Source organism: Equus przewalskii, chromosome 6 (genome assembly GCF_037783145.1).
Source record: "Equus przewalskii isolate Varuska chromosome 6, EquPr2, whole genome shotgun sequence".
Taxonomy (NCBI): Eukaryota; Metazoa; Chordata; class Mammalia; order Perissodactyla; family Equidae; genus Equus; species Equus przewalskii.
The window spans coordinates 26,882,745-26,909,167 of record NC_091836.1 but is presented as its reverse complement, the minus strand read 5'-3'; the positions used below and the strand labels follow the sequence as shown (position 1 = coordinate 26,909,167).

Here is a 26,423-nt window from a genome sequence, read left to right as displayed (position 1 = left end):
GTGCCCGTGGACTGCTTCAACTTGTGGACTAGATCTGGAGCTAAAACTGAGACTGACGAAGGCGTGAAGTGGGATCTATTTCCAAAAATCCTGCACTAATCGTTTTTTGCCCTGTCAAGAAGAAATTTTAACATAATGTAGCCCTCTTTATAGGTACAATGGGGGAAAAACAGGTCGACAATAGTGAAGGCAAACTTTAAACACCATTATGCGGTTATTTATAATGGAGGTAAATTTGGGCCTTTGAGAGGATGTTTTCAAAAGATTTTAGATTTCAAAACTTACTGTAGTTGATGCTAGTGGGTTTATTTGATTTACGATGCAGTAAGCAGACTTTTATAAGTGAAAGCACAATTACCCCTGGGCAAAAGGGGAACATGATGAGAGAAAGAAATACATAGTTGTCCTTAATCTGCAAGAGAATCAGGGCTAGTTAGGATGTACTCTGCACTCCCACACATGGCTGACAGGCAGTATCACCTACTCCTACACATTCTAAATTTACCATCTTTTAATTCACCAGTGACACTCAATGCTTATATTAGGGGCAAGGTAAATAAAGGAGACAAAGAAAACTTTAAGGGTGATATAACATGATTAACTCTTCCCTATCAATTTTACGTTTCCAGTTGTATATTCTCTTTGCCCTTGTTCCAATTCTTATTCTGATCTCCTCTAATTTGATCACTTTTAGACAACAGGCTAAAATATTGTCTAAGGGTCTCTTCTGGAGACTATTGCAAAACTGAACTAAGACACAGGAAACCACTGTAACCACAATTATAGGATAGATGGAGAGGCCTAAAACTTGTGGCATCCTAGAAATAGTCTAGTAAAATAAATCTTAACAAAAGAAAACCCACACCTGTCACCAACACCCAAGTCCTACAATGGTTCAAGGCAGCCATCTATTGTTCTGAAAGAATAATCAAGCTGTGAAGAATAAGATGGTTATCTCATTAAAGGGGATATTGGTAATAAAGCATATTTTAAAAAATAGACATAAGAATGACTAAAACCAGACCTGGCCATGTAAAGGCCTAAATTATCAAAAAGGGAACAAAACTATAAATTAAATTAGTACCATTTTCTTGGCAGTAATAATTCAGCAGTATAACAGAACACACGCATTAAGAATAAACTTACTGGGTGTTCATCATTAAGCCCTGTGCTTACTCACGGTGGTGGAGGGCTGAGAGGGAGAGGAGAGGAACTGGGATTCATTAGTGAAGTAGTAACAGTGCACTCACTGAAGTGCTAGGAAGGAGATAAACTTAAGGCAGAGAGTATTTCCAGATGATCCCAGAAAGTAGGGCATTTAAGCACACAACAAAAACTTACTGGAACTAAACTTTTGCGGATGATGGCTGTTTTCATATTGTTTATTGTGGTGATGGTTTCACAGGTATATACATTTCAAAATTTATCAAATTGTATAATTTAAATATGTATAGTTTATTGCATGTCAATTATACCTCAATAAAGCTATTAGAAGATTTACTGAAACTAATGTAAATATCTTGTTTCAGTAAGAATCAATAGTTCCTTGAAAACATACCCTCATCTTTAAAGTTTAGAGAGCAAGCAAAAAAGAAAAACTCAGTCTGACAGACTCAATTTCCTTAAGAGTTGCAAAACAAAATAGAGAAAGTTTGACTGAGAAGTGGCTCCTCCTTCTGGAAATCTTCATTATTACATGAACAAACTGAGGACCAACATCTGAAAACACAGCTCTAGAACTATAAGCTTTGTTTAATGGTTTGGTTTTAGCAGTAAAATCCACTCTTTTTAAAGTGTCCAGCTCAACGCATTTTGACAAATGTATATAATTTTGTAAGCACCATCACAATCAAGTCATAGATCATTTCCATCACCCCCCTCAAGTGCCCTTGTGCCCCTCTGCAGTCAAATTTCTTCTTCTCTACCTCCTGCTTTCTGCTGCAAGAGTATTACCTTTTCAGAATGTCATGTAAGTGGACATAGCATGTAGCCTTTTGTATCTGGCTTCTTTCATGACTGGCCTTTATAAGAAGCAAGTATCTTAGAATGAATAGCCAACTAAGTGCTGCCTCCAAAACAAGTTCCAAAAGACTAGTTCTATAAATTCAATATAGAAAAAAATGATTATGTGGGGGACACCACTTACGGGAGTGGGATGGTGATAACCACATCATTCAGTTCTAAATTTTCTTCTTGTAGCTCATATTCTATGTTGACATCACAGCCATTTCCACTCTCTGAGGGCCAGCAATTAACTGAGAAGAAAAGCAGAGCAGGCATACCAGAACATTAGAAAAAGAAGGGAGAAAAGTTAAGACGGCAGACCAAAGTTGACCTGCAGCCTTTAAACATCCTAATGTAAAATATTAAAAATAACAGTTCCAAAATTAAAGTTGTTAAAAATTAAACCTAATGATTAAAATCCGCAAAATGCAGCACGAGTCCATTTTGAAAGAAGGTCATTTTGTCAAAAAGAATTTTGCTATGGCAGTGAAGATAGCCTAAAAGCCAGGGCTACTTGTAGTTCTCAGTGCAGACCAGTTTAGTGGGACTCGCCAGAGCACTCACTCGTCAGTGGAATGAAAGATTCCTCTGTGGTCTGTAGTCTCCACTTCAGCACCCCTACGTCACTGTTGACTGGAAATGACTTCTCTGGATTCTTCAAGCCAATCAGAGATTCTGCAGTGAAAAGTTTTTTATCCACATTTGGATGAGTCTGAAGTGAGAAGGGAAAGAAAACTTCTGAGGTTCAGACATGATAAGACAGGAAATAAACTCCCTATGGCCCATACTCTAAACATCTAAAATACCTCAAAAATTCCGATTCTTTTTGATTTTGAAGAAAGATTTCCCTTCTCCGAAGACTTAAAAAGACTTAAGACATTGGGGCTGGCCCCGTGGCCGAGTGGTTAAGTTTGCGCGCTCCGCTGCAAGCGGCCCAGTGTTTCATTGGTTCGAATCCTGGGCGTGGACATGGCACTGCTCGTCAGACCACGCTGAGGCAGCGTCCCGCATGCCACAACTAGAAGGACCCACAACGAAGAATATACAACTATGTACTGGGGGGCTTTGGGGAGAAAAAGGAAAAAAATAAAATCTTTAAAAAAAAAAAAAAAAGACTTAAGACATTGAAAAAACAGTAATAAAAAAAGTAATTTCAATTTTAAGCCATTTTGTCTGTAATTGAAAAAGTTAGTAATTCTATAATTGAAAAACTTAAAGACAACATTAACCAGGTCCTTTACAAAAGTACTTCACAAGGCGGGCTGGCCCCGTGGCCGAGTGGTTAAGTTCGCACGCTCCACTTTGGCGGCCCAGGATTTTGCTGGTTCGGATCCTGAGCGCAGACATGGCATCGCTCGTCAGGCCATGATGAGGTGGTGTCCCACATGCCACAACTAGAGCGACCCACAATTAAAATATACAACTATGTACTGGGGGGATTTGAGGAATAAAAAAGCAGGAAAAAAAAGAAGATTGGCAACAGTTGTTAGCTCAGGTGCCAATCTTTAAAAAAAAATACTTGACAGGGAACAGCCTCATGGTGGGACCAAGCTTGTCAAGTAGAAAACTAGGATCAGATGTTGATCAGCTGCCTGGGTCAGACAGCAGTCCTGGCCTTATGCTACGGAGGCAGTAAAAGGAAAAGCTCTATGGAAAGTTAAGTTGCAGTTTTTCCCAGGGAGCTAAAGTTATTCAAACTTAGGCCAACTAAGATGAGCCAATCTTGAGCCAGCCCTGATGGCTTGGTGGTTAAAGTTCGGCACTCTCACCACTTTCGTGGCCCAGGGTCCGCTTCCTAGTCGTGGAACCACATCACCCATCTCTCAGTTGCCATGCTGGGCCAGCAGCTTACAAAGAAGAATCAGAAGGACTTACAACTAGGATATACAACTATGCACTGGGGCTTTGGGGAGGGAAAAAAAAAAAGAGGAAGACTGGCAACAGATATTAGCTCAGGGGGAATCTTTCCCTGCAAAAAAAAAAAAGATGGGCCAATCTTTTAAAAAGGAAGTCATATTAGGAGGAAAAAGGAGAAAGAAATAACTTTTGGGTAGCAGTCTACATACACTTTAAGAGCCAGCAAAGCTGCTGTCAAATAACATAAGCACTGCTTTCAAAAGACAACTTTGTGCTGATAATGAAGGGAAACAAAAAAAGTAGACAAAAACACATTCTGCCCCGAAAAGGCTTTGTTCTTGTGACAAGAGGCAGAAGACTGACCATCTAAATAAAATGTGAGAACAATGTAACAATACTGAAGGTCTCATACACATCCAGGTAGGTGGAACACATGTATTTATTTTGTAAGAATTTTACGCACTTTTCAAATATACCATTAGATATTGCCCTTCAGCTAACAAAACAAGCACTAGTAGTTTATATAGTGGCAGAATGAGTAAATTCAGTGTCATAACCTGACATTAATAAAATACCTCCCTTGGGGCCGGCCCCGTGGCCCAGTGGTTAAGTTTGTGCACTCCGCTTCGGTGGCCCAGGGTTTTGCCAGTTTGAATCCTGGGTACGGACATGGCACCGTTCATCAGACCATGCTGAGGCAGCATCCCACATAGCACAACCAGAAGGACCCACAACTAAAAATATGAAACTACGTACCGGGGGGCTTTGGGGAGAAAAAGGAAAAATAAAATCTTAAAAAAAAAACAAAACCTCCCTTAATGTTAAACAATGTTTAAAAAGTTGATTGTTTTTTAAAACCATATTTTAAGTGCAATATCCTAAATGAACTTACTCTTTGCATAATAGTAACCAATAAGCATCTCTTTGTACCTTTATTAGTGAATATGAAGTCATTTACTAGATTCCAAAATCTTTCATTCAATTCTAATAGTAAAAGGCCATTCTAACACAGCTGCTGTTAATCATTCCCAACCAGCTTAGGAAGAGATTTATTACCTCAAGGCATCCACTGTAGGCAATAAAGCAACTTCTTTCCTATGCATCTACAATGGTACTAGTTACATAACTTAAATAATTTTCTGTGTTCTTGTTCATATGAGGAACTCCAGCTGAGAAAGACCATGCTAGGTAAACAAATGTCTTAATATTCCCTTATCAAAAGCCTCTACACACCTGTAACTGCACCCCTTTCTTATCGTCATTTTCCACATGGAGACGAATTCGGCCAAATTTATCATCTGAGATCCTAAGCATGATCATGCCATGCAACTCCATATTCTGTAACCCTCCATCTCGTCCACAGGTTAACGTGATCTTTTCTTCAATCTTCATATGCACACTGTAGAGAAAAAGTAATAAACTTATTCAGAAAGGGGAAACCAGAATTCCCTTTCTCCAGGGTTTAATGGTGATTAGCCATGAACAACTTATTTTAAGGTGCTGCTGCTATCAAATTTTAAAGCAATTATACTCTTCGATCCAGCAATTTCTCACCCTACAGATAAATTCTCACCTGTGCAAAGGAACATACTAATTATTCACCAAAAGAAGCGTTTGTAATAGCAAAAGTTTAGAAACAACTTAAACATCCATCAATAGAGGATTGCTTAAATACATAAAGATATATCCACAAAAGTGAATACTAGGCCATTGTGAAAAAAAGGGGAACAACTGAAAAAGTTTTTTATTTGAAAATAACTTCAAAAATCAAAAAATTAAAATTATACCAGAAATATATTTATACCCTTTTTAGCTGTTGTTAACATTTTATCCTATTTGTTTTATCATTTACATACTTTCTTTCTATAAATATTATATATATGATTTTTTTCCTTGGACCATTTAGAGGCAGATTATACACATCATGGCCCTTTACCACTAAGCACTTTCAGAGTTTATTTTGTAAGAACAGGGATATTCTCTTACATAACTACAGTACTATATTAAGTTCATAAATTTACATTTATACAATACTTTTAAGATTTTTAGTTTGTTTTTTTTTTATATTCCTTCTTCTCCCCAAACCCCCCCCAGTACATAGTTGTGTATTTTAGTTGTGGGTCCTTCTAGTTGTGGCATGTGGGATGCCGCCTCAGCAGTGGCTTGATGAGCAGTGCCAGGATTCGAACTGGTGAAACCCCGGGCCACTGAAGCAGAGCGCTCAAACCCAAGCACTCAGCCACAAGGCTGGCCCCACACTGATACAATACTTTTATCTAATCTACCATCCATATGCCAATTTTGTCAGTTGACCTAATAATGTCCTTCACAGTAGTACAAGATCCAGTCTAGGGTAAGGTATTGCATTTGGATGTCTGTCTCTATAGCTTCAAATAAGGAAATTCTTATCTCCAAAATAATTAAGTGAAAAAAACAAGTGGAAAATGTGTCGAGTATGCTACTTATGTATAAAAAGGAGAAAAACAGAATATGTATTTATTCATCTATACATAGACTATCACCCTCAGAAGGATACACAAAAAACGAGTTAATACTGGTTGCCTCTGAGAAGAGAAACTTGCATGGCTGGGTAGGAGGGAGACTTTTTAGTTGACAACTTTTGAATCTTTTGAATTTTGGAACTATATGAATGTATAACCTAACAAAAAAAATAAGTAAAACAAAAAGTACTGTTGCTATGGGCAATTATTAAACACAATCTATATTTTTTATTAAAACTATTTTTAGCTAGGTGAACCACAGAGACTAAAAAGAATATTCTGTCATCCTACTTTGTTCTCTATTCCAACCTCTAAGTCTTCCAAGAAACTAAAGCATGAGACTCAAGACCATAAAGGAGTGTATCATAAGACAGTGTAGGTCTCATTTACCTTCATAAGAGTTTCCTCTACGCTCAAGAAGTATTTCATCATTTAGAAAAGAGTCTCAAACCCTGTTTAGTACGTGATAGTCTCCAATATCTTTTTAAAATAATGTCAAGTCTTTGTCTCACTCAAAGCAATCACTAGGGACAACACAGGAGCTTTAGTGATTTAAGAGATTTATCCCGACATAACCCTGTTCATTTCATACAGAACAGGACATACAAAATACTCCTTTTTTATGCACACCTGATAGAGGTATCCTTCTAGACTCATCTTTCACTTGACCTCAAAACCATCAGCAACAGTAGAAGGTCTGGGCTTCAAGACAAGAATCTGAGCCATGAATATGTGAACTTGATAACTACCACTCTAAAATGTTACCAACCAGTATCACAGTTCTGAAATAAGAGACAAATCAAAATATTCTAAACTGGGTTCAAATACTTAAAAGGCAAAAGACAATGTTAATTTGCTGTTAAAGATATTCATAAATTTTGTATTAAAAATTGGTTCTCCTTCAAGTTTAATCAGAAAAAGACATGCCAAAATATAGTGTAGGGGTCATCATAGCACTAGCCCTCTAATTCAAGTCCACTTTAAGAGACAAGGTACACAGTAGGCATGAAGGCAAGTTATTTTTCTTGAATTTAGCCAGCACACGTTGATAAAAAGGTAAGTTCTAAACTTCACAGAAAATAGATGGCAGGGGGCCAGCCTGGTAGCGTAAGTTCATGGGCTCTGCTTCAGCAGTCTGGGGTTCACGGGTTCAGATCCCAGGCACAGACCTACACACTGCTCATCAAACCATGCTGTGGCAGCATCCCACATACAAAATGGAGGAAGACTGGCATGGATGTTAGCTCAGGGCCAATCTTCCTCACCAAACAAAAAGACAGACAGAAGAAAAAAAGAAAATAGATGGCTGAGAACCCTTCAATCATGGTTAAAAGAAAAAAAACCCAAAAATCCTCACGTTAATACCTACAATTTATTCCAAGTCTTTTAAATCTGAAAAATTAAGACACAAAAAGAATTAATAGTGCAGTGAAATAAAATTTTTTAAGCATTATGTGATCTGTTCTTACTGGAAATGTCATTACTTACCTTTCCATATTAATGGGTGGAGCATGCACCTTGGTTGCTTCAGAGGTACGCTTGCCCATATTGGAGGACACGATAGTTTCACCTTCAGATTTCAATTTGTCCACAAAGTTATCTACTTCCTTTCCTTTGGCTCCAAGTTTCAAAGCCTTGCTGGGGCCTGAAGGTCTAAGTGGAAGAATACAAAATAAGAAAAAATACACATGATTAAAAAAAAAACTGATAACCCCATATCACTGAAGCTTTCCCTGAAGCTATTCTCTAAGAGGAATGTGAAGGGGAAAAAAAGAGGAATGTGAAGACCTTAAGGGAAAAACCCAAGCTTCCCAATGTTTAGTGGACAACTAGACTATTCTCTGCCCAAACTGGTAGCTGAGGCACTATTAATACATAAGCTTCAAGTACCCAAAGACCAAAGGTATACTTTTATAAGCATGCATGATGCGATGTGCCTTCCATCCAGATAAATATACCTGTGCAAACTTTTGCATATAATTTCAAGTAGTTTACAGATTCTCCCTGAAATCCATTCATGAACACCAAGATTAAAAATCTGTCTTTCACAGACAGTTAAATATCCCCTCTTCTCCGAAAATAAGGCAACTCTCATAGGAAATTGAGGTCATAGTATAATTTGTAAAAGAAATCTCTTTTACACAAAAGGAAAAATACCATATTCAGATTTCTCCTTTATCCCTATATCATGTGGCCAAATTTAATATTACATCTTACTTCATCAAGTCACTCATTATTTACACCTTGCCTGGAAATCAGGTATCATTCCAAGATCACACATACAGCCTTCATCTGCCATAGCAGGGTTGCCTGTGATACAGTGGATTATACCTGGCTGGTGCAGGTGCCACTTTTGGTTTATCAGTTTCAATGATGGTCTCTGTGATCATGGCAGCTGTGCTGCCTCCAGATACTGCGGAGCTCCCAAATCCCCCAAATCCTGGTGCTTTTTTGCCTTGTCTCTCTGCATCTCTTCGGGCCTGCTGTAATTCCTTTGCTTTACGCCGCATCTCAGCCTTGGCTTCACGTTCTTGAGTCTACAAAGAGACATAATGGATGTAGGTTTGAGCACAGTCTATACTAGCAAATAAAAAGAGGAAAATCAGACAGTGAAGCCTAAAAGTAAGACACACAAACCAACAGTACCAGAGAAGAGGCTATTTACCTCTCTGACTGCTCTGAACACCTTCTCCTCGTGAGAATCCATTTCTGTGAAAGTTCTGATCTGTGCCAGGTTAACATTCTCCCGGTATCCCAGAGCGACAATTTCATCAAAAGCAAAAATCAAATCAAAACAGTGCTCAGATATTTCATTCTCTTCTAAGGCTCGGCAATATTCAGGGATCTAATCATGGATAGCAATGGAAAAGAAAGATTTAGAATTTATCAGCAGTAATGTTTTCCAAGTCTTATCCTTTAAAGTACACAAATTTCAATAAACCCGAATCTCTTAGCTCCTCTACTCTTTATTTTAAGCAAGACTTTGGCATAAAGTCTTTGCGTGCTTGTGGCTCTATCAGTAAGTCTTATCTAAAAAACATTATCTCAAAATATGGCCAGACTAGTGTCAGAACCACAAAGCAGATTAGAGTAACTGCTTAAGAACTAGGAAACAGGGGCCGGCCCTGTGGCCGGGTAGTTAAGCTTGCACGCTCCGCTTCAGTGGCCCAGGGTTTCACCAGTTCCGATCCTGGGTGTGGACATTGCTCCGCTCATCAAGCCACAGTGAGGTGGCATCCCACATGCCACAACTAGAAGGACCCACAACTAAAAATATACAACTATGTACCGGGGGGCTTTGGGGAGAAAAAGGAAAAATAAAATCTTTAAAGAACTAGGAAACAGAAGCACCGTTCTCATATTCTCTTTTGCAATACTTACAACCTAGGAGAACACCCAGTAAATGTTTGCTGAATGAAGAAAGAGCTATAGCAATAACCTGCTGGGTGGGGGTGGTGAGCACAAAGCATGTAAACTGATAAGCATCAGCTGCTTTGGGGGAAAAAATAGTTTCACACAGAAAATTTAAAATAAAAACTGTAACCCACCATTATAGAAGGATTCTTACCACTCTTGAGAAGAGCCTCAGGGTCTCTAGATCTTCTAAGATGTTGCTGTTTTTGGTAGTGATCAGTACCATGTACAGTTTCTCCATAGGCTGGTAGACATATCTTACGCTCTCTGTTTCAACAAAGGTATGTTGTTTTCCAGTGTTCATAAGCTTTGGAAAAGCTGCTAACAAGCCCTCGATTCGAGTTCGGGTCATCTCCACAAACTGTCGAGAAACAATAGCCTTTCCTGCTTTCGTGCAGACTGCTGCTGCCAACAGCACCTGCCAGGAACATATGCATAAATAAGTACTAATTATTTCTTCACATGTGTTTTCTCAACACCCTTAGATCTTCCACAGAAAGGCACAATCAGTTATTTAGTGACATGACTACTATTAGAATGCTGACTTTCAAACTCTACTTCATAGCTATTTTAATTATAGTATGTAATTCATAAGACAAAGCTAAAATAGAGGAAAATGAAGCTATTATTCCTATTTTTCAATAATACACTTAAAGAAAAACTTAGCAAAGAATTTTTTCCAAGTCTACACATACATTATTAATGGGTCCCGTGTGACTCAAAACTGGATTTCTCTCTGCTTTGGCAGATCCATAAAGAAGAGTTTAAACTTTTTCTAAGAATAGAGATTTTCACAGCCAAAACAGAGGTCTGATCAGGCAGATTAAGGTTATAAGAAGCCCCTGACCTTTCCTTTCATTTTTGCCTAGAACATGGAACCAATCTAGTAAATCTAAATTTATCTTCTGCTCTTTGCTTAACCTTCCCATCCCATACTATCTGACCTCCAGACATGCAAACAATCTATAAAATGAAAACTAAATGACAATGTTTCACACAAGTTTTGACATTGGGCAATGATCAAGACCAACAGCCTTTTTTCAGAGTCTAACACTTCATTAAACAAATAAAGCACCAAAGGGAAGAAGAGCAGATCTCAAATGCCATTTGCAGGAGAGTAAGAAAACTAAGTACAGTATTAGTCTCTTCAGTGCAGGAACCCAAGAGTTCACAAGTACAAGTAACAAAAAGACTATTTACACATTTTGGAAACCTCAATGCTAGGACACAACCTCTGAAATCAACATCCTACTGGTCAGGCTTCTCAGCTTTACAGAAACCTGTCCTCTACAGGTAAGCAGCTTGAAGAAAAAGCAAATTAGTCAACTGAAATAAATATTCTTATGGTTTCAATACATCAATACAGTTTTATAATAATTATAGGACAATATAATGTCCTTATCCATCAAGAATGGGTCATTAGGTTATTTGGGAGATAACTACCATCATGCTTATATCCAAGAAGCTAGGGATGAAGAATTTACATTGGAAAACTGTTTGAACTGTTATCTTGCACAAATTACTTCCCTCTACCAAACAGATTTTTATTTTTACTGATTGATTTACTTCCAACGAACATGGGGCAGATTTTGTCATGTGAAATCTCAAGCTATCAACTGCTCTATCTCCTAAATAACAACTGCAAGTTTAGAAAGAAGCACATTTAAGGGAGTAACACTATTTTGTTTATGTTGCTGATTCTATCAACTCTACACTGAAACTTACCCTAATTATCCCAGCATAAAGTTACTTTTACGTTGTACAGAATTAAAAACAGTTAAAAAAAAGTAGTCCTAAATTATAAATAAGTACTCTTAGGAAGAATCTTGTTTTGTAAATTAGTTCCTTTTAGAAAGACTAGAAAAATATTTTAGACAGAGGTATACAGCACAAAAATTACCAGTTGATTACTTTAAGAGTGGCAAATAAGCTAGCTTGAAAGTCTAAAAACACTTTTTCCCAAACATTTATAATTTTTAAAAATAAATAGTTTTGTACTTAAGAAATGTATCTTTCACCATCATGGACTACTTGGGAGGTTTTTGCCATTACCCAGGTATGAGGCAAGAAGATATACTGAGGACAGTAAAGGATCTCAGAAAAAGAATAAAAATGCAAAATGGTTATGATCCATATTTCTCAAAAGAAATTCTCTACTCCATGTCTTAACTTGATTTATTTTATTTTTTGTTGACTACAGCATTTTATTTTTTTGAATAAAACTGTATGATATTTAAAGCGTACATCGTGGTGATTCCATGTCTTTAACAGCATGAGATAAAGATTTTTTTAAATAAGGGCAAGGTCTCCTATAATTTTTGGTACACAAATAATGATAATACCTTAATCCCTAAGGAGAAGAAATTGACCTAAAATTATCACCAGGCAAGAGTATTTGTTAAGAAGACTAAAACCAAATGTACTCCAGAAATCTGACTTCACATTAATTTTTATCATAGGAGGTTCATGTTTCAACCATCCACATATTTCTGGCAAAAAAATAAAAAATAAAAATGTAGTTGCTGCTTCAGCTTACTGATGATAAGCAGATAAGTCTCTGTACTGGTTTACAAAAGGTTTATATGCCACATGTGTCCAAATAAGGTAAGATTTTTGCCCCTAAATTACCCCTCAGAAAAGAGCTGTGCCACATAAAAACTTGGACATGAATGTTCATAGCAGTAATTATTCATAATAGCTAAAAAGTGAAAATACAAATGTCCATCAACTGATGAACAGATAAACAAATGTGGTATATCCATACAATGGAATATTATTCAACCATAAAAAGGAATGAAAAACATGCTACAACATGGATGAGCTTTGAAAATATTATGCTAAGTGAAAGAAACCAGATGAAAAAGGCCACATCTGGCATAATTCCATTTATGTGAATTATCTAGAGTAGGCAAATCCACAGAGACAAAGTAGATTAGTTGTTGCCAGGGACTGGGAGAGGGGAAATGGGAAGCATCTGCTAATGAGTATGGGGTTTCCTTCTGGGGTTATGAAAATATCCTAAGCTTAGTGGTTATAGTTGTACAACTTTGTGAATATACTAAAAAATTGCATATTTTAAAAGGCTAAATTTTATGGTATGTGAATTATATCTCAATTAAAAAAAAAAAAAAGGAATGGAGAGCAAATCCAAAGATTAAAGGAGACAAGAGACAGATATGTCAATCAATCACAATGTATAAATCTTATTTGAATCCTAATTCATACTGTAAAAAAAAAAATTATAAGACTACTGGGAAAATCTGAACAGTGAATGAAATAGTTAATGATATTAAGGAATTACTGTAATTTTTAAGTGTGATATGATAGCAATTAAAAATATTGTTAAAATAAGGAATACTTGGGGCTGGCCCCGTGGCCGAGTGGTTTAGTCCGTGCACTCCGCTGCCGGCGGAGCAGTGTTTCGTTGGTTCGAATCCTGGGCGCAGACATGGCACTGCTCATCAAACCACGCTGAGGCAGCGTCCCACATGCCACAACTAGAAGGACCCACAACGAAGAATATACAACTATGTACCGGGGGGCTTCGGGGAGAAAAAAGGAAAAAATAAAATCTTAAAAAAAAAAAATAAAAAAATAAGGAATACTTGGGGCCGGCCTGGTGGCAGAGTGGTTAAGTTCATGTGTTCCACTTCGGAAGCCCGGGGTTCACAGGTTCGGATCCCAGGCATGCACATACACACCACTCATCAAGCCATGCTGTGACAGCGTCCCACATACAAATTAGAGGAAGACTGGCACCTGAGAGCTCAGGGCCAAACTTCCTCACTGAAAAAAAAAAGAAAAAAAAATTTAAATAATAAAATAAAATAAGGTATACTTATCTTAAAAAAAGAGTTGTGTAGATTCAAATCCTTCTACAGTCTGTCATATTAAAGATGCTCTCTCAATTACTTTATGTTGAACATCTAAATGAGTTGTTCAGGGTAGACATTATCCTCAATCTCAAACTATGCTTGTTTTGCATGTATTAATAAAAAGTCATGGGGCTGGCTCCGTGGCCGAGTGGTTAAGTTCATGCACTCCGCTGCGGTGGCCCAGGGTTCGGATCCTGGGTGCGGACATGGCACCGCTCGTCAGGCCATGCTGAGGCAGCATCCCACATCCCACAACTAGAAGGACCTGCAACTAAGATATACAACTGCGTACGGGGGGGGGTTTGGGGAGATAAAGCAGAAAAAAAAAAAAAAGATTGGCAACAGTTGTTAGCCCAGGTGCCAATAAAAAAAAATAAAATAAAAAAAAATAAAAAGTCACCTGCTTTATTAATTATCCTGAGGATCAGAACTCAGTTTCATGTGTTGAATTATAAATATATCTTTTAAAATCAACTCTCCTAATGTTATACAAATGGATTTTTATGACTTGAGAGAAAATTTCCAAAAACAGGGGCCGGCCCTGTGGCTAAGTGGTTGAATTCGCGCACTCCACTTCGGTGGCCCAGGGTTTCACCGGTTTGGATCCTGGGTGAGGACATGGCACTGCTCATCAAGCCATGCTGAAGCAGCATCCCACATGCCACAACCAGAAGAACCCACAACTAAAAAAAATATACAACTATGTACTGGGGGTCTTTGGGGAGAAAAAGGAAAAGTAAAATCTTTAAAAAAAAAAATTTCCAAAAACACCATACAGATTCAAAAAGTGCTACATAGCAAAAATCTTATATAAAAGTTCCAGAAAACTGGTAATTCAAGTGGACCTAGTGGTAATGATGATGCTTGTGAAGAATTTGGATAAATTGTCTCATGAATATAAGAAAGGAAAAAAGCAATTATTTCTCAATTAAAAATCTTATTTATATAATTTTAAACACATATGTATAAGTAAATTATTAAATATCTTAAGAACACATTGGACTATTTGTGCTACCCTCCTAAAACTTATATATTCCAATTGGCAAAAAACTTTTCTTCTTAATATTCTCATCAGGAAAACGGGGAATTTCCTTATATTTGGGATCACCTCACACGGGTTTCTCCTTTTCCCAAAGACTAAGTGAATTAGAAATAATGTTCTAAATTTGCAAAGAACCAAGGTGATATATCAGAAAAACTAAATGACCAGCAGTGAGAAGATCTGGATTCTAGTTTTGTTCTTATTTACTATCTGTCTGACCTTAAGCACTTAACCTCTCTTAGCCTCAGCTTCTTCTCCTATAAAAAGGACCATCATCTGACTACCTCACATGCTATTATGAGGGTCAAATGAGTATAACGAAATCATAAGCCAAAGTACTATACAATTTACACTACATATATTCACAATGTAAAACAGCACATTATTAATAAACTTGCCAAGAAATGCATCTCATTAAAAAAAATTATGTCATCTTAAGGCAATGGGTTTTTACCTTTATGGGTTTGTCAATATTTTGATATTCAAATAATGGACATAGACTCTCTCCCGACAAAATTTTACATATAATTTCAGGGAATTCATAGATCCTCTAGAGTGGTAATTCTCAAATGGCCCATAGAGAATCACTTTATGCAGTGAGAAATACGAACAATAAATGGGAGCATGTTGTAAATGTAATCTTTGTAGATCCCCTTCCCATCAAAAAAAGGGCTGAGAACCTCAGTCCTAGAAAACTATGGTTCCCTACCTTAGAATTTTATGATGTTTTGAAGAAATAAAATAAGTCCCAGTTAAGATATTAAGTATAGCATAATTCAAACAAAAAGAATCAAACATTTACCTAGAGAAAGGACTGCTCATACCAAACCTTCAGACCTATACACATATGCTGATTTAATAGAAAGTCTATATCTAACATATCTAATAATAATAAGCCTGTTAGGTTTCAGGGTAATTCTTAGGCAGCTGGAATTAAAAACACCTCCATACCAGACAGATGGAATTTAGGTAAAAATTAACATCAAAGGCAATATGAGAGGGAAAAAGGAACAAAAGGCAACCTGTAACCAGAAAGGCGTATGCCATGGAAAGGGGCAATTCATCTGCTTTGCTTTATTGATTGGGCGTGGTCAAAGGCTAATTATAAGTACTGGCAATCTCTATTTTAGCAATACTATTTTCAGAATTAACTAAATAATTATTTATTGAACACCTACTTATACGCATTTGATCCTCTCTGGGAATACTAAGAGGAAACAGATTGGCATTCTTCCCTCAAGAAGCCTAGGAGGACCTTAAAGAAAAGTTTCTTGTAACTACGTATGGTGACAGATGTTAACTTTACTTATTGTGGAGATCATTTTGCATTGTATACAAATATTGACTCATTATGTTGTACACTTGAAACTAATACAATGTTATATGTCAAGTATAACTCAAAAAAAAGCCCCCCCACCAAAAATAAGACACAAACATAAATAACTGTAAGACTAGGCAGACTGTGTTAAGTAATGTGCCATGGAATTCAAAGGAAGAAGAGATTCCTTCTAGCTGGTATGATCAGGGATGACCTGATGGAGGAAACAACATTTAAATTATGCTTTGAAGAATGGGGGAATTAGAATATGTAAAGATGAAGAAACAGTGCTGTGATGGTGGCCCACATAAAAAAAAAGAAAAAAAGAGGAAGATTGGCAACAGATGTCAGCTCAGGGTGAATCTTCCTCAGCAAAAATAATAATAATTTTTTTAAATAATAAAATAAAATTTCCCATTAAGTTGAGCTTTGTCAAACAACTCTTCTCTTAATAATACTCAGAATGGTTTGAGTATATTATCATTTATTTTTGGATTAAATAGCAACTCTCTCCTATCCAGATTTAACTACATGGATCAGAAAGTTCCTTGAGTAAAGAAACCTAGAGAATTAAGTTTCTGTTCTGCCTCTGCCACTAATTATATGACCTTGGACAAGTCACTTAATTGCTTCTTGAAATATCCCTAAAATAGAGGCTAGTTTATATGAAATCTAAAGTGCCTTTCCATCTGTAAGATTCTGTAAGTCTAAGGATTTGAAAACTTTACAGCAACAGAAAATTTCACAGCTCCAGTGGTAACTACTCTGGAACCATATTTCACATTAAGCTGCTAGAAGGCAAACTGCTTATCCAAAACAAATCATGTGTGTGTACAGTACAGCCATGTGCCTCATAAGGACATTTCAGTCAACAACGGACCACATATACAACGGTAATCTCAGAAGATTAGTTCCATACAGCCTAGGTGTGTAGTAGGCTCTATCATCTAGGTTTGTGTAAGTATACTTTCAGATGTTTGCACAATCATAAAACCGTGTAACGACACACTTCTCAGATATATCCATCATTAAGCGACGCACGGCTGTATGTGTGTGAGACAGCTGCCACATCCTCCCTTCATCCCTACTAGTGACACAGGTCCAGAACAATAGGTAGTGATTCAGCATACATATGCACAATTCCCTAAAGAAAAAAGTCAAGGACTTCCTTGAACCCCTAAATGCTTCAGTATTCCTCATCTCCCGAATTAATCACTTTCTCCTTTGTAATTCACTGTAATGATTACACAAATATATTAAAATTCATGATCATATTAAGGCTAGTTTCTACAATTGTCATAAGAGGACCATTTTCTCTTTCCTGTTTGCCTGAAGTAATTGCAGATAAAATCAGAGGGAAGATTACAATAAAATCTAGAGCACATACAAAACCTAAAACTTGAAAAGTTACTCAGTGACAATTTTAAGCTCATCACAAGTTTCTGTTTTAAAACAAAAGCTTGAAGAGAATAAAAATAAAAGGACATAGTTCTCACTTTCTGCAGTGTACTTCCTATTTTGAGAATAAAAAGATGGCAAATGAATGGAAACTCAAGAAAATCATTTTCATTCTTTGCTGTCCTTTCAAACAACAATCAAAAAGATAGACTAAAAATATAACAGCTGTGTGGCTGCTGTATTGTATATGGAAAAGGAAAAAAAAATAGGCAATAACCCTCTAATTGGGACTGTTAGTACCGTGTAGGATTTCAGTTTCTCTCTGATCATGTGTAGATCTGCCATACAAATCTAAATCTAGCTTTCTAGTATGTAATGACTTTTGATCATTTATATTTAATCTGACCACTACAGTAAGTTTACTCATTGCCTGTACTTAGTAAATACGAACAGCACTCTGTAGTTAAGCAAAGATTTTACAGTTTGGTGCTACCATGAGACTTAATATCAAGTTTATTCAAATATAAGTTTACTAAGAAAAAGAACCGATTTTAATGATATGTGACAAATTAGGAAAATAAGAACATGTTCTCATTAATTTGTATAAAACTAGAAAAAGGGTGCTTTTATTTTTTTGAGGAAGATTAGCCCTGAGCTAACTACTACCGCCAGTCCTCCTCTTTTTTTTGCTGCGGAAGCCTGGCCCTGAGCTAACATCCATGCCCATCTTCCTCTACTTTATATGTGGGACGCCTACCACAGCATGGTGTGCCAAGCAGTGCCATGTCTGTACCCACCCGGATCCGAACCGGCAAACCCCAGGCCGCCAAGAAGCGGAATGTGCGAACTTTGCTGCGCCACCAGGCCAGCCCCAGGAAATGCATTTTTCAAAAATCAACATTTATGTACTGACATCTGCAACTTACTTTCAACTGCATTAAAAAAAAGATAGGGGCCAGCTCCGTGGCCGAGTGGTTAAGTTCACGTGCTCCGCTGTGGTGGCCCAGGGTTCGGATCCTGGGCGCGGACATGGCACCGCTCGTCAGGTCACACGTTGAGGCGGCGTCCCACATCCCACAACTAGAAGGACCTGCAACTAAGATATACAACTATGTACGGGGGGGGTGGTTTGGGAAATGAAGCAGGAAAAAAAAAAAAAAGATTGGCAACAGTTGTTAGCCCAGGTGCCAATCTTTATTAAAAAAAAAAAGATAGAGGAATGGATGGATGATTAGATGTGTGATAAAAACAAGTACAGTGAAATGTTAATTACAGAATCTGGCTAGTGGTTATATCAGTATTCTCTGTAAAGTTCTTTCAACTTTTCTATATGTTTAAAACTTTTATAACAAAAGGTTGAGGAAAAATCAACTTTCAGAAATGTTTTTTTTTGTTTTTGCTTTTTTTTTTTTTTGAGGAAGATTAGCCCTGAGCTAACATCTGCTGCCAATCCTCCTCTTTTTTTTTTGCTGAGGAAGACTGGCCCTGAACTAACATCCGTGCCCATCTTTCTCTGCTTTATATGTGGGACATCTGCCACAGGATGGCTTGCCAAGCAGTGCCATGTCCGCACCCGGGACTGGAACCAGCAAACCCAAGGCTGCCAAAAGGGAATGTGCAAACTTAACTGCTGCGCCACCAGACGGAACCCTCAACTTTCAGAAGTTTTGATACAACTTTTAGATGCAAGAAATCTTACAAAAGCTCACCCTATTTGGATGTTTCTACTGTCCAGGGATCTCTTCATAAAGGAATAGGTCCCAAAGACATTACACAGAAATAATACTTAATAATGTCAAGATTCAACAGAGCAGAATGTATTGAGATAAGTTGTTCTCTAGAGTACACAAATCTGTGATATCTGGATCATGCCAAGTCCAAAATAATAAAAAAAATATGCATATTTACAGATGACATAACTGTATGTATATGCACACGTGCCTAAGTAACATGCAAAACTTATGTTTTACGTTTATCACTCAATACCTAGCGCTTTACCATTCCTCGCTCATCAATGAATTAAAAATACTAAGCTCCAAGAACTTTTCAACAACCAAGGTTTTTGTAAAGATTATCTGTATTTGATTTATATAATACAAGGCTTTAATTTTGCTATTAAAATTCTAACATGCTCTAAAACACACTATGAATACATCCAAGACGTAAAAGGAAAAGGAGGTTAAAAATCACTATCCAGGGGCTGGCCCGGTGCCGCGGCAGTTAAGTTCGCTTGTTCCGCTTCTCAGCAGCCTGGGGTTCGCCAGTTCAGATCCCAGGTGCAGACATGGCACTGCTTGGCAAAAGCAACGCTGTGGTAGCCATCCCACATATAAAGTAGAAGAAAATGGGCATGGATGTTAGCTCAGGGCCAGTCTTCCTCAGCAGAAAAAAAGAGGAGGACTGGCACTAGTTAGCTCAGGGCTAATCTTCCTCAAAATAAAAAGCAAATCACTATCCAAATACTAAGCTTCCTAGGGGAAATGAAAACATTTTATGTCCAACATAAAAGTTTTATGAGCTAATCCTTCTTGATGCAATTTACATGCCTGAAGCTGAAAAAAAACCCTTCGGTGGTTTAAAGTCCAAGCACAAATCTCCCCCAAGTTCTCATCTAAAAAGGTTGTCCACAGAACTTAACATGATTGGCACCAAAGTATGTTGTCATCTCTCAAGTGCCTAGGAAAATGCTTTAAATCAAATTATTAATCTACTGACAAAAAGAATTAAAAAAGAGAAGAACAGAACATCCTTCAAAAGATTGAAGAGCATAAAGTTCACTAAAAAATAAATTACTAGCTCATTTGGAGCCAAAGATTTTCTCCTATTTCATAAATATCCACCGATTATAGTAACAAAACAAGATTTACCGGAGTCAGCACTGTGTTTTGTCCCATCCTCACCCAGGTTAACTTTTCCCGTCGCTACACTAGATGAGAACACAAAGATAACGCACTTGAAGGCAAGTGAGAGGTCCCAGAGCAGAAGCCCTTCCTACTCCTCCTCCCGGGAGACATCAATGACGACGTGCCACACACACATTTGACTTCACCTCAGCAGTAAGTTCCTTGAGGACGGCCTGTGGTCTCTCTAACTCGCTCCGATTCCCCCCAAGCTCTATGCACAGCGTACGCTCAATCCACTGACAAAAGGACAAAGCTAAGTTCTGCAGAAGCGGCGGAGGGTTTCAGGGACACTTGGGTCCCACAGATTCGTGCTACAAGTTACTCCTTCCTGTTCTATGCCTCCTTCCGAACTTCCCTCTATTTCCCCCTTTCCCAAACAAAAGAAAAAGTCCTGAGCACCAATGGATTTGGAGTTCGTCTATCGACGGCCTCCCGAACACCGGGGAGGGGAGGCCAGCTGATTACAGAAGGAAGGTAATCCCCCGAGAGGCGCGGCCTGCTAAGCCTAGGCGCCCGTAGAACCGGCGGGACATCAGCGCCGAGGTCCGCAGCGTGGGGTCCAAGCGACACCACGACGAGCTTCTCGCAGGGCAAAACCCCAGGCCCGTTCCAGGGCCCGGGTCCCAGCAAGGAGGGTCCCAGCTGGTCGGGGGGAGGGGTGTGGGCCCGACGACAGGGGGACTAGAGTCGGGGCCGTCGGACCTCCCGGGAGGTCGGGCGCAGGGTGGGGAAGGCCACCCTGCTCCCCAAGCCCCGAGGGAAGTGTCCGGCTCCAGGCCCTCCGGGCGGGGCTCCTGTGGCCGCGGCACCAGGCCGTCCGGCGCGGAGAGCGGGCGAGGGAGGCCGGACCCGGGAGTTGGGCCCGGTTCGGATCTTACCATGGTGGGGGCGGTGGGGGTGCGCACCCGCGCTCCGGCTCCACTGGGGACAGGGCTAGGGTCAGGGGAAGGGGAGCACTGGGCGCTCCGGACCTACTGCCCCCTGACAGGAGCCGCCGCCGCTTCGCCTATTGCCAAGATGGCGGCCTGGAGCCACGTCTCCAACCGGAAACGGCGCGGGTCAAAGGGCGGAGGGCGGGGCGCCGTCGTGTGGGGAAATTGTGGGTACCCGGCTGCTAGGCCGGCTTCGCCAAGGATGCGGGGAGGACTGGCACCCGAGCTTTGGAACTTCATGCTTCTGTCCTTTCACTGTCAGCGCTTTCATTTAACTTGTGGCTCATCTTACAGTTTATAAAGGTCTCACAGCCACTATATCATTTAATATACAAAATAACCTGTGTGCATAAGGGACTAGTATCCAGAATATATAAAGAACTCATTACTCAACAATAAAAAGACAATGTAATTTTAAAAATGGACAACATAGACATTTCTCCAAAGAAGATATACAAATGACCAATAAGCACATAAAAAGATGCTCAACAACCTTAGTTCTTAGGGAAATGCAAGTCAAAATCACAATGAAATACCACTTCACACAGACTAGGATGGCTCTAATAGTAATAAACGTCAGTGAGAATATGGAGAAATTTGAACCCTCCTATACTACTGATGGGAATGTAGAATAGTGCAACCATTTCAGGAAACAGTTTGGCAGTTCTTCAAAAAGTTAAACATAGAGTCACCGTATGATCCAGCAATTCCACTCCTAGATATACACAAGAGAATTAAAAACTTTTGCCCCCACAAAAATTTGTACGCTAATGTTCATAATATCCCAAAAGTGGAAACAATCCAAATGTTTGTCAATAGATGAATGGATAAAAAATGTGGTGTACCTATACAATGGAAATTACTCAATTATAAAAAAGAATAAAGTACTGATATGTAATACAACGTGGATAAACCTTGAGAATGTTATGCTAAGTGAAAGAAGCCAGTCACAAAAGACCACATCTTATATGATTCCATTTATGTGAAAAGTCTAGAATAGGCAAATTTATAGAGACAGAAAGTGGTGCTGCAAGGAGCTGGAGGAGAAGAGGAATGGGGTATGAGGTTTATTTTCTGGAGTGATGAAAATGTTCTAGAATTAGATAGAAGTGGTGGTTGCACAACTTTGTGAATATACTAAAACCCACTGAATTGTACACTTTAAAAGGATGAATTTTAGGGGCTAGCCCAGTGGCATAGTCGTTAAGTGCATGGACTCTGCTTTAGCAGCCCAGGGTTCACAGGCTCCGATCACGGGCCTGGACCTATACATTGCTCATCCAGCCATGCTGTGGAGGCATCGCACATACTAAATGGAGGAAGATTGGCACAGATGTTAGCTCAGAGACAATCTTCCTCAAGCAAAAAGAGGAAGATGGGCAATGGATGTCAGCTCAGGGCCAATCTTCCTCACCAAAAATAAAATAAAATAAAAGGATGAATTTTTATAGTTTATAAGTTATATCTTAAAAAAAAAATATGTGTGGGAAGATGGGCAGTTAATGTCTGCCTGTAACTATAATAGAAAGACCCCAATTCAGTCTTCTGAGTCTGTGGGTAGTTCTTCTTCTTCTTTTTTTTCTTTCTGCTTTTTCTCCTCAAATCCCCCCAGTACATAGTTGAACATTTTAGTTATGAGTCCCTCTAGTTGTGGCACGTGGGACGCCACCTCAGCGTGGCCTGAGGAGTGGTGCTACATCTGCACCCAGGATCCAAATCAGCGAAACCCTGGGCCGCCACAGAGGGGCGCGCGAACCTAAGTACTTGGCCCTGGGGCCAGCCCCTGTTGGTAGTTCTTCCATGCCAAATGGCAGACTTAGGGTATACGTGATTCAGCAGTTCTTCCCTATATCATTTTATCCCATACCACTGGTCAGCTCGACAGCACATCCACTGCTGGAATAATGGACAAACAGCACTCTTTTATTGGGTGTTTATTTTACGTCAGGTACTTTACACATGTTATCTCTATTCCTTTACAACAATCCAGATAAGGACACAGGATCAAAGAAGTTAAGCACTTGCCCAAACTCACATAGCCGGTAAGTGGTAGAGCCAGGGTTCAAACTCAGCTTTTCTCATTATGACACACTGCCTCTCCATATCGCCTATGTATTCCTTAGCGTTTATTGAACATTCACAATGTACCAGGCATTACTCTAAATTCTTCACACAGATTATCTCATTTAGTCCTCACAAGAATTCTCTGAGATAGGTACCATCAATAACTCTGTTTTACAAGTGGGGAAACCAAGGTACAGAGAGGAAAGCTATTCTACCCCAGGTCTCAGAGCTAGAAAGTAGCAAAGGCAGGATTCAAACAAAGACAGCTCAACTTCAGAACCTGTACCCTTAAGCACAGCATTATAGAATTCTCACTGTTACTCATTTCAATTCCATCTCCAACGACTTTCTAGTAGAATCTTTACAAAGCTCACATATTTTTTGTGTGTGTGAGGAAGATTTACCCTGAACTAACATCTGTGGTCAATCTTCCTCTTTTTACTTGAGGAAGATTGTCGCTGAGCTAACATCTGTGTCAATCTTCCTCTGTTTTGTATGTGGGACGCCACCATAGCATAGCTTGATGAGTGGTGTGTAGGTCCACACCTGGGATCCAAACCCGTGAACCCCAGGCTGCTGAAGTGGAGCACGTAAACTTAACCACTATGCCACTGGGCCGGCCCAAAGCTCACATATTTTTAATCTTTGCATGTCTGGAAGGATACATGTCAAACTGTACTCGTTTATTTTTGTGATAAAAAGCACATGTATTTTTTAAAAGATGAACAAATTCTTAATTTAAAAAAAGTAAAAATCCTGCGGGGCTGGCCCCGTGGCAGAGTGGTTAAGTTCGCGCGCTCCGCTGCGGCGGCCCAGGGTTTGGATCCTGGGCGCCGGACATGGCACCGCTCGTCAGGCCACGTTGAGGCGGCGTCCCATATGCCACAACTAGAAGGACCTGCAACTAAGATATACAACTATGTACCGGGGGGATTTGGGGAGATAAAGCAGGAAAAAAAAAAAAAAAGATTGGCCACAGTTATTAGCTCAGGTACCAATCTTTAAAAAAAAAAATCCTGAGCCAGCCCTGATGGCCTAGTAGTTAAAGTTCAGCACACTCCACTTTGGCAGTCCAGGTTTAGTTCCCGGGCACAGAACCACACCACTCCTCTGTCAGTAGCCATGCTGTGGTGGCAGCTCACATAGAAGAACTAGAAGGACTTACAACTAGGTTATACAACCATCAGCTGGAGCTTTGGGGAGGAAAAAGAAAGAGGAAGCTTGGCAACAGATGTTAACTGAGGGTGACTCTCAGAAAAAAAAGCTAATGCACACTTTATTAAAAAAAATAGCATTTGGGAAAGGAAAAAGGTAGAAATCTTGCCTGGAATTATTGCGTTATTGTGGCAGCTTCCAGGGGTCTTCAATTTGGACTACTGAAGCTCAGGAAAGACCAATTGATGCTGAGTCTTTGGAAATATGATATTAGCTGAATTAAACTGAGAAGAAAAGCACCCCTGCAAGCGCACTTTGTGAGGATTTCCTTAGAGGCAGTAGTCACAGTGGTTAAAAGCAGAGACTTGGGACTTAGACTGGCTTGCGTCTGACTCCCATTTTCAGCACTTACTAGCTGAGTGACTTTTGGCAAATTAATTTAACTCTCCTAAGCCTCAATTACCTAATCTGTAAATCGGCAGTAACATCTATCTCATAAGGTTGTGAAGTTAGATAATATGTTAATAAATAAAACGATATAATCTAAGTGCTTCTACATGGTCTAGTGGTTAAGATTCAGCACTCTCACTGCCACAGTCAGGGTTCCCTGACCAGGAACCACACCACCTGTCAGTTGTCACACTGTGGCGGCTGCATGTTGCTAAAAGCTGTGATGCTGAAAGCTATGCCAATGGTATTTCAAATACCAGCAGGGTCACCTATGGTGGACAGGTTTCAGCAGAGCTTCCAGACAGATAGATTAAGAAGAAGGACCTGGCTACCCACTTCTGAAAAAATTGGTCATGAAAACCCTATGAATAGCAGCCAAGCATTGTCTGATATAGTGCTGGAAGGTGAGAGGATGGTGCAAAATGACTCAGCAGTTCCCCTCCGCTATACACAGGGTCACTAGGAGTCAGAATCAATTCCACAGCACTAACAATACGTATCCATTATTGTGAGCAATAACGGATGACAAAATTGTTTTTTAATGTTTTGCAGTTCCATTTTTAACCAGAGTGTCTCAGAAGAGGTGTCTCTCATGTTCTTTTTTTAAAATTTTTTTTAAGATTTTATTTTTTTCCTTTTTCTCCCCAAAGCCCCCCGGTACATAGTTGTATATTCTTACTTGTGGATCCTTCTAGTTGTGGCATGTGGGATGCCACCTCAGCATGGCTTGATGAGCAATGCCATGTTGGTGCCCAGGATCCAAAACGGCGAAACCCTGGGCCGCTGAAGCAGAGTTCATGAACTTAACCACTCAGCCACGGGCCAGCCCCTCTCATTTTCTTTTTAAAGTCACTTTCCCACTTTCCTCTGACAGATTTTCAGGGTCAAATTTCCAATATTCTTTTCTTTGTTTATCTCTCTCTGACTCTCAAAATTAACTGTGTCTATAGTTTTGAAATATTTGCCCCTTACATCTTCATTCACTCATTCCTTCATTCATCCAGCCGATGAGCATTTTTTAGGAACATTTTATTATTATTATTATTTTTTTTTTTTGAGGAAGATTAGCCCTGAGCTAACTGCTGCCAATCCTCCTCCTTTTCGCTAAGGAAGACTGGCCCTGAGCTAACATCTGTGCCCATCTTCCTCTACTTTATATGTGGGACGCCTACCACAGCATGGCTTGACAAGCGGTGCCATGTCCGCATCCCAGATCTGAACTGGTGAACCCGGCCGCCAAAGGGGAACGTGCTCACTTAACCGCTTTGCCACCCAACCGGCTCCTACGAGCATTTTTAAAGCGCCTAAATGCAATGCACCAACGCTATGAAGAGCCTAACAATTAATTAGACACAGACTTTGCCCTAAAGCAGCTCAATCTTCTTTAGCAAATAAAAAGACAGGATACTGGGTTAAATTGGAGTCTCAGATAAATAACGAATGATTTGTTAGCGTCAGTGTGTCCCATGCAACGTGACACTGAGGACGGAAAGGACTATAATGCAATATA

At 39.3% G+C, this 26,423-nt stretch overlaps 2 protein-coding genes across 9 annotated transcripts in view; one reads left to right on the top strand and one right to left on the bottom strand.

Annotated features, from left to right (window-relative positions):
• Nucleotides 1–21,387, bottom strand: part of ARCN1 (archain 1) — a 25,273-nt gene extending 3,886 nt beyond the window's left edge. The window contains exons 1-10 of one of the 4 annotated variants that reach the window (XM_070625012.1): nt 21,191–21,347; nt 20,277–20,335; nt 18,336–18,505; nt 9,931–10,194; nt 9,028–9,207; nt 8,694–8,899; nt 7,851–8,015; nt 5,095–5,260; nt 2,569–2,716; nt 2,147–2,255 (exon numbers count right to left, since the gene is read on the bottom strand). In XM_070625012.1, coding sequence (XP_070481113.1) covers nt 2,147–2,255; nt 2,569–2,716; nt 5,095–5,260; nt 7,851–8,015; nt 8,694–8,899; nt 9,028–9,207; nt 9,931–10,194; nt 18,336–18,482 — 1,385 coding nt within the window. In that variant the 5' untranslated portion in view covers nt 18,483–18,505; nt 20,277–20,335; nt 21,191–21,347. Of the gene's footprint in view, nt 1–2,146; nt 2,256–2,568; nt 2,717–5,094; nt 5,261–7,850; nt 8,016–8,693; nt 8,900–9,027; nt 9,208–9,930; nt 10,195–18,335; nt 18,506–20,276; nt 20,336–21,190 lie in introns of all 4 variants that reach the window. The other 3 variants (XM_070625013.1, XM_070625011.1, XM_008513459.2) reach the window with 3 other exon arrangements.
• The window catches only part of IFT46 (intraflagellar transport 46), a 23,397-nt gene continuing 17,319 nt past the window's right edge, over nt 20,346–26,423 (top strand). For 2 of the 5 annotated variants that reach the window (XM_008513462.2, XM_070625023.1), the window contains exon 1: nt 20,596–20,786. The gene's annotated coding sequence lies outside the window, so the exon portion shown is untranslated. Of the gene's footprint in view, nt 20,787–26,423 lie in introns of all 5 variants that reach the window. The other 3 variants (XM_070625017.1, XM_070625022.1, XM_008513460.2) reach the window with 3 other exon arrangements.